The following is a 15502-nucleotide window of genomic DNA, read 5'->3' as shown; positions in this document are numbered from 1 at the left end:
GTCCCTGTGCTGGCACAGGCTGGCAGAGACACAACGAGCCTGCAACTGCCCTTCTCCACCTCTATGGCCCCAGGGGTCAGTATGAAGCTACAAAAAGCTGTCATTTTTCAAGCTCTGTTTTCATTGGAGGCAGAGGCACGGCCAGCCATGCAGTGAGGATGGTGAGGGGCTCTCACAGCCAGAGCTGCTGGAGGGTGAGAACAGAGAGGGTCAAGGACAGAACCTTCTTCAATTCAAAGATCAATGCAGAAGAGATCATCGGGGGTTCCAAATATGCAGGAGACAGCTTAATTCTATATTGTATTGTTTTATTATGCCTTGTATCTCAGCAAAATAGACAATTAGAGTACAAGCCCTCTGAAAAACAGATTATCTTGATGTAAAACAAGTTAAAACTTTTAAGTCATCCTACTTTATGCTTAGTAAAAAATGGAGACAGGTGGAAGGTCTGAGAGGGGTGTAGGAATTGGCAGCACTAGCAGAGCTAGAATTCAACAGCTCTTGAACCTCAACTTCTCAGCTTGATATGAATAAAGTTGTAACAAATACAGGTAGTGGTACTGACTTTCCATCCCATTCCAAAACACTACTGCCAAAACTTACATGGTTGTTTTTGAAACATCCTTCATGCTGGTCAAGGGGTCAGAGGTATCAGGACAGCGCAAGAGGCATGGAGCAAACACGATGGCCAAGGCATTGGGGGACATGCGGTTCACATCTTCTATCAAAGCCACTCTGAAATTCAACATCCAGGAAAAGAGATTTTAAGCAGCCCTTGCTAGAATACAAACACCCTGATCACACCTAGCCAGAGTTTCCAAATAACATACAAGGAGGCCTCTTGGACACTCAGTACGTGCAGCAGTCCAAAGAAGTTTTACAGTTATCTCGTACCTACTAAGCAGACAACGTTTCATGTATCAAAGGATCAGGGAGTCACCCAGGTTAAGCTAGTCTGGTGGCTTCTCAAAAGTATGTTTGGTGACTCAGTGTCTTCTCTTCAAAAATCCCTTTTGCCCATGCTCAGAGGGCTGCTTGGAAAGTCCTCAGGTTCCCTGGGTAAGAGCAGCCCCTTTATGAGCACCATTTATCCCTGCTCCTGGGACTTGCATATGTTCATCCTCAGTTCATTACAAGCCCCTCTGTCTAAATCTTGGTGCTTGGGTGATTCACCAAGGCTTTAAGATCCATCTTGTCTTCAAAGTTGTTCTTACCTGGTTTGATCCAAATACACCAGGTGGTGGAAGTAACCACACTCATAAGCACAACTACCAGCTTTCATTTCTAAACCAGCAGCACAATCCCCACACTGAGACTGAAGGTGTTTAACAGTTTAGAAAGCTTCCAAGAAGCATTCAGAATCACAGTTTCTCTACAAATGAAGAAATTAAACTCATTACTTGACAAGATGGAAGATGAGTCGTTCCAAGGTATTATGATTTGCTTGTGGGAGCTGCTCCAGGACACTGTAAATAGCACAGAGTTGCTCCTGTTTCTCTGGCAGTTCTGCACAAAGGGAGAAAACACAAGATTGTAATTGGTGTGCAAGGCTAGTGGAAAGCTACGAATTCCTAAATTCTGGTAAGTCCTACTGTCATTTAATTTAGCAACTGTTATATCTGAGTGTTAAAGTACCTCTCATGGCACTACAATTATCTTGTATTTTCAGATGCTGCTGCTGTTAGCATCAAGTGACACACTAAGACTTCCAACACTGTCTAGGGTGCCCTAATCCCACTGAAGCTAGAAGAATCTAGGGTTTTAAAGTGTCTGTATATTCAGATCTGGTTCAGAACAAGAAGAAAAACCCTGCCTGAAAGAAAACTTATTCACATGCTTATACAGTTTTTAAAAGAGCAGCTGCAAGTTACACATTAAAAATAAAAAAAGAACACTGAAGCAAGATCAAGTAAGCTAGAGGAGAATTTCCCTGGAAAGTGTTTTATGTAAAATGTCTGCAATCATTGTTGTAAGTGCACTGGAAGGAGCTGTTTAGTCAGCATGAGCAACTTAAGAATTTCTTTTCCCAAGGACACAATGAGGTAAAAAAGAAATGCTTAGAGAATGGTTTTTAAACCTACCTACAGCTCTGAGAAAATCATTGTACTGTGCTGAGGTCATCAGTGGGTCTGGCAATTCCCTCAGCCACTGCTTAAGGATCCCTGTGATGGTGTGAATAGGGTAATTCTCCAGTTTCACTGAGTTTGGGTCTGAAAAGAAATGTTTTATTTAGAGCAGTTGAATCCTTTGATGCATACAATGAGATCCCATAGAAATAAGATTAGAAACATTCAAAATTCCCGTTTACAGAGCCCAACTGGCAATTCAGAAGTTAAAAATAGGTAAAAGACAGTAATTTGTAGGTACTCAACAGCCTTAGGCAGCCATCAAAAATAATACAGCCTGCACAGTCAGCAAAAAGCTGTTTTTAAACACTAAGATGTGACAGATACTTTCAGATAGAAGAAAATTACAGGGAAAACTGATATCATGCAATGAAATGCAAAGGGTGGACAACACTGCCTGACCTTCTTGCAGCAACTGCTTCAGCTCCTTCATCCGATTTGCTGATCCTGATTTCCTGTAGATGCCTTCTGTGTAGAGCCCGTGCATCTCCACGTACTCCAGCAGCTTCTCCATGACCACAGGGACAGAGTTTCTCTCGCTGGTCAGGGCACTCACACACACCCCGAAGTGCCGGGGCTCCGTGTCCTGCTCGCTCTGCGGTTGACACAGGTGTGATCCCACTGTGAATTCCCCTTCCCAAGCTAGAAAACACCATGGCTTCCTGCTACAACTGCCTTATGCTTCCAGAAACTAAAGCTGAGTGTTTTATTCTGGCCTGCTACATGCCTTTGATCATAAGGTAGGTTTCCTGAGCTGCAGCAGAAGAGCCTTTATGGTTCACATTGCAGGATTTCTTTATTAGTTTGGCCAACACTGCACACACACTGTGAGAAGGGTTCCTAAATTAGCTCAAGCATCACCTCCTAGGAAAATGCTCTGTTTCTGCAAGTGCAGGGTTCCTCTGTGACTACATGCAGACAGAGGAGGAAACTCTTTAAGCAATTTTTATTCAGTGCCTGGACATTCACTGTTCGTTTGCTGAGAAATAAAGGCAGCATTTGCATGCACCAATTCTGGTACCACAGAACCCCATCACAGATCTACGGGCCTTACCTTTTTCCCACAGGAGGTACAGCTGCTCTGGATTTTGGACATGCACTTCTTGTGACAAGTCAGCTTGCAGACTAGAGAAAGAAGCAATTGTTACAAGCATCTAAATCACATTGAAACACTTTGCATCTTGAATTACCCACTCTGTACATGGCCTATTCACCAAGGCCCACCTGTAGCAGCCAGAGCTACCAGCAGTCTGCACACCTGAGGTGTGTTCACTCACCACTGCACAGACAGGCTTTCTCCATGGGCCAGATGTAGGAGGAGCAGTGCTCACACGACTGCCGGATGCTCACTTGGTAGCTTGTGAACACATGGCCATTGTGCTCTTCAATCTAGTGAGAGACAGCAAGGAATCAGTGAACTCTTTTTGCCTTTTAAAAATTACTATTATTATTATTATTATTATTATTTCTATCGTAGATTCTCACCTTTTATTTTACAATTACAGCTGAAAGCTTTCACCCTGAAACCAAATTTCGCCTTAAGGCAGTCATGTTTGCTGGAATATTTCATAATTGACTTGCTGCCTTAAAGTTCATCAGTCTAACACAAGTGCTAGAGTTTTGTTATTAAAATTCAATAGTTGTTTTCTTTTATACAACCCATGCTTGAGAAAGCCTTCAGACTCTAAAAGAAGCTATGGACAAGCAAGAAAATGCTGGAGTACCACCTATCACTGCATGAGCAAGATCTCTGCTTTGTGAAAACCAGTTTTATATTGTTACATCTTCATAAAAGAAAGTCAATGAGCATGCAAAACAAACCAGAACATCAGTACAAAATCAAGCTCTTCAAAGGGTGTTTGTGTTCTGTGAGTGCACCTGAGGACTTGGATTATTGCAAAAAGAAAGCACTTACTGCACGATCTTGTTTCCGTTTCTTCTTCTGAGCTTTGGTTTGCTGCAGAGGGAAACAAAACCGGTCTTAGTCTTTGAAATTCAGAAATTCCATTCCTTTTTTTCCCCCTATTGAGTTTCCCAGACTTTACTTCACCTCCAGACATTCGAGACACTATCCTGCAGCTTCAGCTTGGTTTGAGGGTTGTCTGCGCTCACACTATCAACTTCCTAAAAACCAACTGAGCTCACTGCCTGATGACAAAGCAACTCCATCTCTCAAACCTCCAGAGAACTCCTATGTTTTCACCAAAGAAAATGCACACTTTCAGATTCTGAAAATATTAAGTTAAAAAATTAACAATTCCATAAAGGTGTATCAGCAATCAGAATTTGTTACACACATGTTGTGTGTATGGCAAGCATTTCCCAAACAAAAAAGAATGCCATGGAAAAGGTTTCTGAGGTAACACAGGTCCCTTATGTTAAGAGAGCAACAGTGTTTCACCATCCCATAAACAGAGTAACTTTCATACCTTGGGCTGCTCAGATTCCTCTTTCTTTGTATATCCTCTGATGAATTCATCCAGAAGGGATAGAAAGAGATTCAAAACCAGCTTGACTTCTTTCTCTTCCCTTTTTTTGGCCAGGTTTGTAACTAGGAGCTGGTAATTTTCCACCAGATCTTTATAGCCAACATGGATTTGTCCGTTCTAAAGAAGGAAAAATACTTGTCAGGAATTTCTTTTTGATACTGTTGAGACAGTTTCATATTTTCATGTACTTAAGTTCAGAGGTGAAAAAGCACAGCCATGATCAAAGTCAAAGATAACAGCCCATGACAGAAACAAGTTAACACACTTCCCTCCTGCACTGTCCAACAGCACTTGGCTGACACAAAGCAGTGTCAGAAGAATATTGGAAAAGCTGTTGGCTCCTCTCTTTGGTGTTTAAACACAGCAGCATTAAGAGGCTGAAGACAGCAAAATCCATCCATTTCTAAAAATAAATTTATGGCTGAGTGAATGAGAAAAGGAAAACAAAGCAGGCTGCTTGAGATTACAGAACTGTAAAATGAGTCTAACATTCAGCTCTGAATTCTATCCTGAGAATTGCTGAACTGCTTTGTTGAAGAGCTGCAGGCCAAGACTTTAACCTGCACACTCATTTCATTTATTGCCTGCCAACTTTCCTTTATTGAGACTTACTACTTACAGGAGCAGAGTACATGGTCTTGATGTTTCCTCTGAACTTCTCTGTGGCTTCAAAAAACAAACATTCAACACCAGACTTCTGGGAGCGTAGGTCATTGATCTAGAAAAAAATACATCTGCATCAGATTTTGTTAAAAAAAGAACATCTGAACAGAGTTAAGCTTCAGTGGCTGGGCTTAGTCATTTGTGACCATTCCAATTATTTAAAACAACACTTTTTAATGCATTGTGCTGGTGATACAAAACAGGGGAGTCGGGTAGTTGGGCTTTAGAGAATTCTCTCTTTACTTACAACCCTCTCTGTTGTTTTAATACAAGTTTTGCTGCCCACTCATTTGTAAACAAAGAACTATCATGAATGCCCTGTATTGTATTTAATGCAATATTATGCATTCAGTGACTTGAGGAAAAAAATAGGAAGGGCCCTAATGCAGACCTAACTCAGCCAAACCATCCAAACAATTTCCTTTTGCTTTAGATTATAACAAACTTGCACCTAGACCAACAGGCTTAAAAATTCTACACAAACAGTGAACAAAGACTTGAATTTTATCATGGCTAGGAGCCTTTCACCTTGTTTAGGAGGAACTCATCCAGGTGTTTCAGCTCATTGGCATTTGCAATCTCCCGGACCATGGACGCACGCCAGTTCTGGGACACGCTCGAAATCTTGCTGATCTTTATGGTTCTGTTCTTCTTTGCTTTGCTGCTCTCCTTCCCAGCCTGGGGGCGGCTTGGCTGCCCTGAAGAACCTGCCAAAGAAATGGATTTTTACATTCAAGCAGGGTGAGGGAACTCTGCAGCATTTGTTTCCTTGCAGAAAAGACTCACTGCGCTGAGGGTTAAATCACCTAACTCACCTTCTGAAACTTTCTGGGCTCCTCCTGTGTCTGTAAAGAGGACACAAGATACAAGGGAGAGGCCATCTCCTTCCTCAATCACATCAGAACTCTCCTTTGCAATTTTCTTGTCTGGCTTTTTTCCCAAAAGTCTACGCAAAGGGCTTTTGAAAGCCGACCTGAACACAAAAGCAGATACAAGTCAGTCCCATTAGTAATGGAAGCTGGCTCTGCCACAAGAACAGGCTCTTAACAATAACCCACAACAGGATTTACAACTATGGGGACTATTTAAGGCCCAACCTGCAGAAAAACTGAGCAGCACAAAAAAAGGAAAGACAATGTGAAAGCACTCCTGGAGTTTCTGCTATTTACAAGATCAGAGAGCAACCTTCAGCATACACAGACAACACCTCACATATCCAAAACATCACTTGTGGCTGATAAAGTCCCTGGGCTGCAGAATGCCAGAGGCTGGAGCAGGCCAGAGAAGCAGCACTGCACGCTTGCTGGGTTCTTCAGCTTTTCTCTTGGTGTTGTATTACACTACATGAACCTTTAATCCCAGCTGTAAGTTGGTTCTTATTTTAAAAAGAATCAGTTCACAGAAAGTGTTATGCAAGAAGCAGAGAATCTGTTCCTCAGCAGGGTCAGATATCATGCTCAGAGCAACATGAACCAGCAACACAGCCACTCATGTAGCTGATGCCAACTTGTGCCCCTCCACAATCACAGTCTCAAGGTGCCCAACTCAAGTACCAATGGAAAATCTCTTTTTTTTTCATTTTCTCAAAGACAGGCCAGTCACACACACAGCCCATACTTGGCATCCCCTTGCTGACTCGCTGGCTGCACAGGAACGGCTGAGTCCAAGGTAGGGAAGTGGTCACTGGGTTTCTTCTGCACAGGATATTTCTTGTTGCTTTTTTCTTCTTCTATTGGATCTGGTGATTGCTACAGGAGAAAGGAATCATCAAAAACTGCATTTTGAGTGACACAGATTCTTTAAATGGTTCTAAAAGCTAGAATGGTGAAGTTTGCTTCATCAAGACAAAACAATTTACCCAATAGATATTAGCTTCCCAATACAAGAGCCAAATATATTTAATGCTTTGATCAAGAATCAAAGATTTTTATTTAAAATCAGGTCTTCAAATTACTGTATAATATTTCCTGATGATTGTTTTTACATGGGTATCAAGCAAAAAGAAAATCAACCTGAAGGAACACAGAAACACACTATAGACAATTATTCACAAATCTTTAATATTTATAAACAATGATAATTAAGTATAAATATGCACAATAGCATCAGTACCTGGTTCATGGCAATAGTCTGGGCCAAAGTTGAGAGGTCACTTAATGAAACTGAGCTCCCCTTCTTCCTGTAGTAAGATGAGTTTCAGAATATATGTTTTAAAAAAGTCTGTGGCCTTTTCACATCCTTTAAATAACTGACATATCAACACTACATCTGAGTCAGAACCCTGATCAGCCCCTGCAATTTACTTTTAAATGCAAAATATACTGGAGAGGTGAAAAACCATGGGAATGTCAGATTTCCTCCCATATCAGAAGGATGATGCTTGCAAGCTGCAGGTCACTAAAACCTTGTTTTCATTGGGTAAAAGATACATGAAAATAAACTCCAGACACTATTTCAACTAATGCCCTGACTCTCCATTTTAATACAGCCAGGCAGGGTTTGCATCTTTTGTGAGCTTCTGAAAACATTCTGCCTATGCAAATTCAATGCAGGACTGGGAGCCAAGGAAAACAGGAATTGTTCACAACTCTATTTGCCCCCATAACGTGGCCCAAATGCACAGGCCCTCAGGAGTTCTCCACTGATTTTTAAACATTACAGATATCTGCTTTCTGTGAAGTGAAAAAAAGGAAGCTGCCCTTACTCTAGCTGATCCTGAGGAGACTTATCCACACATATCCTTCCATCCAAAGACTGACTCAGCACATCATTCTGGCCAGCATCAGACTGTCTCTTTCCTTTCCACTTCTCTCTCTTGTACTTTAGCTTCTCTGGGTCATCCACATATCTCTGGATTGCAGAAGTGGGGCTGTCCAGGTCTTTGGTTGCCCTCTGCCGCCTGTTTTTATCTGCCCAGCAGTCAGCAGGGCCCTGAAAGCTGCCAGTAGCAGACAGTGTGTTACGAACATTCAGTGCAAGATCTGTCGGCCTTTCAGGGCACGTAAAGCTTTGGCTGCCTTTTACTTGGTTATTTTGCTTCCCTTGTGTTTTCATTCTCTCAGCTGCCGTGTCCTCTGCTTGTGATCCAGGTGGTTGCTCAGGAACAGAACCGCTTTCTTTTATCTCACTTGATGGTGGAATGTCTGAAAGAGTTTTTTCTTTGCTTGGACTTTTCTCTCCCTCACTGCTTCCCTGAAGGGCGTTATCTTCTTGTGCTGTGGATTTCTCTAGCTCTGGAGCAGTTTCCAGAGCCTCTTCAGAAACAGTTTGCTCCTCCTGGCACAGCACGGATGGTCCTTCAAAGGAGAGGAGCACATGCTTGTTCTGCAAGTCATTGTGTTCCAGCCCCCTCTGCCGACGGGATTCCCGCTTCTCCCGGCTGTTGGTTACTTTCTCCGAGCCCTCCATCGTGTGCTTCTGGGGTAACGTGGCTTTCTCAGATGAGCTCAGGTTTTCAGCTTGTTCATTTTGAGCATGATCTCCATCCTCAACAGCTTGATCTGACTCTGACTCGTGTTTCACAGGCAGCTCATCTGTTGCTGGTTCACTCTGCTCATCCTTGCTCATATCATCCTCTTTGTCCTCATCTTCCTTCATTTCTCTCTGCTTTTCTTCAGCTTTCTGCCTTTCTAGAACCATTTTCTGGTATCTGTTAAGAATTTTTAACATAAAAAAACAAATCCTTAATGCCCAGGGGTCCAAAAAAAACCACCAACTGCTTAAATGCAGCCCAAATAGTGATACAGACCCAAATTACACCTCCAGTCCCAGGGGGACTGCAGGGAGGTGTCTGCTTGTCAGGACTGGCAGCACCACAACAGCTCAGCTGAATAAAGCTCAGGTCTTGAGAACTTACACAGTGTCCACACTCCACTGACCACTTGATACTGACTGAAATATCACATGGAGTAACTACCTTAAAGTTCATATAATCCCAGAATGGTTTGAGTTGGGAGGGACCTTAAAGATCATCTCATTCCCATCCCCCTACCATGGGCAGTGACACCTTCCACTATCCCAGGGTGTTCCCAGCCCCACCCAACCTGGCCTTGGACATTTCCAGGGGTCCAGGGGCAGCCACAACTTCCTTGGGCAACAGTTTACCAAGTTGTTTACTAAGTCACCCCAACACACAAACTGAGCTTGGCAGGTGAAGCCAGGTGATTAAATGGATGTTCTCATACCACGTTGCTCCTTCCCCTTTACCTCTTACGCTGCAGGTGCCCCCTGAGCAGGGCCTGCAGGAGACAAACTCTCCTCCTGAGCTGCAGGAAGCGTTTCCGCTGCCGGTGCCGCCTCCAGGCCGCCTGGATCTCGATGGCAGCGTTGTTCCTCTGCAGAGCCATCCTGACACAGCGGGAGCGCCAGCACGCCTGCAAAGGGAGGTTTCCAAAGTCAGGGAGGGACACTTCAAGGTGGGGAGCGTTACATGACAGAGTTTGTTTGTTTATTAGGAAAATAAGGTCAGCAATTCTCAAAGATACCTGTAGAACAACGGCTGCCTGCCGCATCCTGAGAAAACGTCTCCTTTCCAAAACCATCCTGAGCCAGCTCTGAAGGAGGATGATTTTCCTGATCACTTCTTTGTGTAGTGTATCCTGTAGTATCTGCCTTTCAGCCTCTTTCATAAAAACCTGTTCAGTTAGAGAAAAGTTCATCAAGAAGCAGTTAACAGGAACCTTTCAGCCCCCACTGGAGCGATAACAGATGAGGCAATGGCTTGGTACCACTGCACCAAACCTTGACAACTTGCTCAAAGTTTACAGCTTGCCCAAAAATAAAAGTCCTTTTAAATTTCAGAGTTTGGATTCTAAAACTTACACCTGTTCTTACAGCCTTCAAATCACAGAACCCTCCTAAAATGCAAACACTGACCTGTTTGACAAATGCCAATAGCAACGATTTCCCAAACAGTATCTATATAACATGGATTTGTACTGTAGTCAAGAAACCAGGTTGGCATCAAAACCCAGGGGTCAAGTATAACCTCTGTGTCACCACTTGCAAGAGTTAAAATAGCCAATTTAGGTACAAAAAGCAAAGAAGAGTAACACTTGTAAACTAACTGCACTGAATTTTTCAGTGTACAACAGAGCTTCTTACTGCCTTACAGAAAGTTTCACAGACCTTGGTCTTCCCTATTTGATAGTAGTTTTCATTCAGTTTGAGTTTATTCAAATAAGCACAAATGTCTTCCTTGGAGGCTTTGGCATTTTTGGGTAGTAACACCTGAAACTGGTCAATGAATTCCTGTAAAAAGCAGAGACAGCAAGAGACCAAAGTTAGAAGAAAACTACCAAGTTTAGAGTTTTAGCTCCAAAATAGAATTCTATTTAAGACACTTAAGCTACAGAGATCTGAAAATACCTCTCACTCCAAACTGAGCTATTTTTCCACATAAAATGCAGGCTACAGTCAGCCTCGTGTTAACGGGAAAGATCACCTGGATGTGATCTCTAAACCCCCACGGAGTGTTTTACAGAAAACTAAAATTCCCACATGGAGACAGCACTGTGCAGCACTGACTGACTGTACTCAGAGTGTTTTCCTTCACATAACCAGGAAGAATTTACTGGCACATGACTCACAACAGTTTAACTACAACTTTTTACCATGGAGGCTCTCAAAACTACAGTGCATTTTTACAGCTCATCCCAAGGGTCATGAGCCTCCTATGAAGAGACACACAAGACATGTTTTCTGAAGAGAGCAGATGTTCCTGAAAGCACAACCACTTCCAGTTCCCACCCTACCTGGAATGTGTATTTGGCACTGTAGCCAGACCTCCTGATCCGCACAGTTTCCAGCATGCCCGTGTACCGTAACTGCTGCAGCACCAAGCTCTCATCAAAGAGCATCTCCTTCTGTAAAAGATCAGCAGAAAACAGCCACTGAGAGCCTGAGGAGCCCAGCTGCTGTCATAGGGACAGCAGATTTCTTTCCACACCTTGGTTACCTTTCACCTGCACACAGAGTGACAGTGAACAAGTTGAAATAAAGGGATTCCAAGGCTCATGCCCTGGATCTCAGCAGGCAGCTCAGCTCTGAGGCAGCCTCACCTTCTCTGCATTGGAGCGGATGCAGCGGATGAAGAATGGCTCAGCCCTGCTCAGTGTCTCCAGCAACTTGTTAAGTGAAGTCTGAAATGAAACAGCCACAAAGTTTTTCTTCAGGTATTAGTATTTTGAGTGGTGTTTAACAGCAGGACAGCTTCTGCCTCAGGAGTCAGGTTGTTTCAGGTCTGATGGCTACACAAAATCCAAACAGATTCTCCCATATTGCTCAGCACATCCCTGTATTTGGTATTTGCTTTTAGCTTTTCTCAAAATAATTTAAAGCAGGGTTTGAATATGTTCTCACAGTGGCACGAGATCTGTATACAGTGGTGATCAGTACAGAGGATTGACACACGTCATGGCATAAATGGCATCTCAAAATGTACTCTGACTTTAATCAAGTAATAACCCCACTTCAAAAAACCCCCAAGAATAAAACCCACTTTGTTTTCCAGCCTAGATCAGGCCAGGAGGGCCTGTGCCCTGAGGTGTCACCTACCTGGAACTGGGCACTTATGCTGGGGGGTTTCTTCTTCTTGTGCAAGTGCAAAAGGGACTTTGTAGTCCGATCGTGCAGGGTCATGCTCACGATCAGCTTCAGAGATTTGGAATCCAGCAAGTTCTACAAGAAAGTTTGTATAACAAAATGCAAGTCTTTCAACTAAAAGGGAAATATTTGTCTGAAAAGAGTCAGAATGAAACCAGCAACCCAGAGTTCCACATTCAATGGCATGCTACATTTCATGATTATTTCTATTTTGGGAAAAAACATTTTTTTAAAAGTGAGGCTGTTTCACTGTCCCATCCCAAGAGTGTAAGGTGAACAAGGGGAATCACAAAATCACTGCATTTGCCTTCCCTGACTTCGAAATGACATTATGCATTTATGGCATCTCCATATCTGTCTAATTAAACAATTCTTATTAAAATGAACATTCACCTATTTTTTAGCTTAGATAAATAACACATTTTTCCTACACTATAAAACAGTTCTGAAGTGAGTTCTGTCAATCAAAATGAAATTCACAGTGCAAAAAAGCCCAAACCCGAGAGAAATCTGAATTTTCTGGTTACCTTGGGAATGATCTGCTTTTGCTTGACACCTCTACTTTTCCTGTTAAAATATTAAAGATAATTTAAGAAAAAAAAATACACATGATTTTGATTATTTCAGCAAGCCATAAGTTGGTGCAATTTATGAGGCAAAGTGAAGGACAGAAGGAAATGAGCACAAGGGTGTGTTCATGCATGCCTCACAAGTGATCAATGCAAGAAATGCAAACTGCTCTGCAACAAGAACAATTTTTTTTTTTCTCAAATAAACTCTGTAGGTATTGGAAGCTTTCAAAAGTGAAACATTACCTCTGAAGCTAAAGCTATTCCAAACTGCACTGTTGTACAGACTACTGGAGCATGAGCATCTTTAGCAAGGGTATGGTCATTAAACTCATTATAAGGCACTATCAAATAAATATACTTGATTCAGAAGTTACAGCTGGTGGCACCAGAACCTCTGTGAAAGCATCCAGCTGCTCCCAGAAGGACAATGCATGTCCCAGCACCAGGAACTCTGGAATGTCTGAGCAGGACACACACTTCAGGCACAGCTCTCATCCACACACAGAAGGTGAAGAAGTGGAACTCTCAGAAAGAAGGCTGCAGTTCTCATCCTGCTGGTTCTAAGCATGTTAACTGTGATATAGGGCAGGTTCCTGCTCTGAGCCACCCAATTTACATTTACTTATTATACAGCAGAGCACAGATTCATTTCCTTACACATGCACAGAACTGCAGCTGTAAGGACTCTAAACCCAGGAATATATCCAGCAGCACCCTGAATTTCAGGAAACATTTGTCACACCTTGTGGGAGATCTCACTGTTGAATATTTTGCAACAAGCTCATACTACATACTTGGGGTTTTTAAAGAAAGTTCACATGAGAAGTAGGTTTAACTTTCAGCTACGACAATGAAGCAACAAAGTGTTCTCTACAGCCTATTTGCAGAAGGGATGTTTTATTTTTAATTGTCTTTAGTGTTTTTCAAAAGACAAATTTGGGACAAACATCATTTTTAGGGACTGGAGTAACTGCTTGGTTCTTGTTGCATTTTCAAAGCAATACCCAGAGCACTCACAGGAGGTGGGAGCGGTGTTGAAGCTGACTGAGGGACCGAAGCAGCTCACAGGGATCATCACCCTGCCAGGGCAGTCCTTTAATACTGGCGATGATTTGTTCATGCATGTCTCTAAAATGATCCACAGCAAAACACAGGTGGCAAACAGAGATACACAGCCATGAGAGAGGGGGAAAAAAGGAGTTAAAACCCCAAAAGGTTCCATCACCAAGTGTGCTCCAAAATGTAGCAGGTCAATCCCAGGCTACTTTTTCCTAAACATGAGTGATTTTGATGACAAGTCAGCACTTTCTACTCCATCAGTGCTCTAAAATTTAATTGCCAGGGCTCACCCTGTTCTACCTTTTGATGTAAATTCTTGAGCCATTAATCCAGAAAATGGAGGGAAATTTAGCAAAATGCACTTAACAGGCAAGGACATTAAGGAAGGATGTTAAACCAAGGAACCCTTTCAGGTAGATATATGCTTCTTTATAAACAACAGTAAACTTTTTAATAGAGAGATTTGACTATTAAAATGAGGCTACTTAAACAGACTTACATCAGAAAAGTAAGTTATAAACAAGCTCTTAGAGGGATACTTGAAGAAATTTTGGCTTTCATTTCCATTTCAAACTTATTCATGTTTAGCTTTTCAAAGTAAGCCTGGGATGGTCCTTAATTTGTGGCATGTTCCATTCTTCAAGCATGCACTATGCTTGTGAAGTGCTGCATCCTGGCATAGAGAACTTACCTTCTTTACTCTCCAGAGAGGCACAAACCAAAAATAACAGAAGTGTAAGAACCACTTCTGACTTTTAGATGCTCTCCCCATTCTGAGCTGCTCACAGAGGCAGCAACATTATTACACAGGGTTGTTACTTCCCTGGGCACCTCTGAACTTTTTTGAATATCAAGATTTAAGATATCCCAAGGAAATAGATCTGGTAAGCTGTGACCAATCCTTTCACCCAAATTGGATATTTAGTTCTTTGTTTCCCCAAGTGACAGAGGCTGTCCAGGATACAGGAATTAGGAAGCAGGATGAAGTCACTACTCTAAGTGCTCCAAGGCTTCACTGTCACCCAGAGCACACTGAGAAAGTCACTGTGTCCTGGAAATGTGCCTCCCTGGCCTGGGAGTTCAGGCCTTTTGCTACTTACTTCTTGTTCTCACAAAAAGAAATGATGTCTTGAAAAGCATTTATATCGAAATCCTCAGAACAATCAAATGAGAAATCGAGCACTGAGCAGCTGCAAAAGGAACACGTACAAAGCCTAAATATCCATGGAAAGGCAAATCTCCCTACAGAGGTACAGTTCTGTAAGACTGGCCCTGCCTCTGCCCCCTTCAGTGACCTGGACTGGCTGCAGAGGAGCACACAATGCTAAAAGCTGCACACACCAACCACAGAGAACTCAAAAACCCAGTGGTAAATGGAACTGAGGTTGTCCCTGACATGTGGTGGCATTGGGTCTTACACAAAATAAGCTAGAGTGTTGTTTGGATGGTATTAAAAAGGCCAAAGAAAACAAGACAGAAAAAATAAAACTTGCTTTCCTTATGGAATGATCTAGATGAGATCTGATATATGAAAATCCAACTCAGCAGTTCAGCTTTTCCCTGTAGGGGTTAAGGATGTGTTTCTCACCGATAAACTTTTTCTATTGGCGTATTCGATCTCTGGAGCTCTCCAAGGGGAACTCTGGGTCCTTGACGTATGACTCCTGTTAGCAAATAACCAAAAAACTGCATTTTGATAAAGATATGAGCAGGCAAAAAACCCCAAACAAACCACTGTACTTTGCTGCTCAAACTCCCTTCTACTAGAAAGGAAGCTGCAGCTGCTCAAATTTAGTAGTTAATTCTGAATACTCATTTGATACTTCACAGAGGTCTAAGAAGATCAAAACTAATGATAAGATGAAAATATCAGAACTATCACCCCCCATCTTTCACAAACAGGCCTTCAAGTCTTTCCCAGCCTGCTGGAAATGCTGCACTGACTGGAGGAAGAAAGCTGAATGACCTCAGGTAAGAACAGTGACAACCT

The 15502-nt window shown here is 42.5% G+C and overlaps 1 protein-coding gene across 8 annotated transcripts in view; it reads right to left on the bottom strand.

Moving 5' to 3' along the window:
- Positions 1 to 15502, bottom strand: part of MYO9B (myosin IXB) — a 42047-nt gene that overhangs the window by 2956 nt on the left and 23589 nt on the right. For 3 of the 8 annotated variants that reach the window (XM_058858523.1, XM_058858524.1, XM_058858530.1), the window contains exons 15-38: positions 15101 to 15176; positions 14613 to 14702; positions 13471 to 13581; positions 12409 to 12448; positions 11834 to 11956; positions 11338 to 11418; positions 11032 to 11142; positions 10406 to 10528; positions 9763 to 9912; positions 9485 to 9651; positions 7983 to 8927; positions 7391 to 7457; positions 6896 to 7026; positions 6094 to 6251; positions 5807 to 5985; positions 5235 to 5333; positions 4556 to 4732; positions 4042 to 4083; positions 3404 to 3515; positions 3181 to 3251; positions 2529 to 2721; positions 2082 to 2210; positions 1401 to 1506; positions 604 to 735 (exon numbers count right to left, since the gene is read on the bottom strand). In XM_058858523.1, the coding sequence (XP_058714506.1) occupies positions 604 to 735; positions 1401 to 1506; positions 2082 to 2210; positions 2529 to 2721; positions 3181 to 3251; positions 3404 to 3515; positions 4042 to 4083; positions 4556 to 4732; positions 5235 to 5333; positions 5807 to 5985; positions 6094 to 6251; positions 6896 to 7026; positions 7391 to 7457; positions 7983 to 8927; positions 9485 to 9651; positions 9763 to 9912; positions 10406 to 10528; positions 11032 to 11142; positions 11338 to 11418; positions 11834 to 11956; positions 12409 to 12448; positions 13471 to 13581; positions 14613 to 14702; positions 15101 to 15176 (3613 nt within the window). The remainder of the gene's footprint in view (positions 1 to 603; positions 736 to 1400; positions 1507 to 2081; positions 2211 to 2528; positions 2722 to 3180; positions 3252 to 3403; positions 3516 to 4041; positions 4084 to 4555; positions 4733 to 5234; positions 5334 to 5806; positions 5986 to 6093; positions 6252 to 6895; positions 7027 to 7390; positions 7458 to 7982; positions 8928 to 9484; positions 9652 to 9762; positions 9913 to 10405; positions 10529 to 11031; positions 11143 to 11337; positions 11419 to 11833; positions 11957 to 12408; positions 12449 to 13470; positions 13582 to 14612; positions 14703 to 15100; positions 15177 to 15502) is intronic. The other 5 variants (XM_058858525.1, XM_058858528.1, XM_058858531.1 and 2 more) reach the window with 3 other exon arrangements.

This window comes from Poecile atricapillus, chromosome 28, assembly GCF_030490865.1.
Source record: "Poecile atricapillus isolate bPoeAtr1 chromosome 28, bPoeAtr1.hap1, whole genome shotgun sequence".
In the NCBI taxonomy this organism is placed as follows: domain Eukaryota; kingdom Metazoa; phylum Chordata; class Aves; order Passeriformes; family Paridae; genus Poecile; species Poecile atricapillus.
This window is presented reverse-complemented; position numbering and strand designations above follow the sequence as displayed.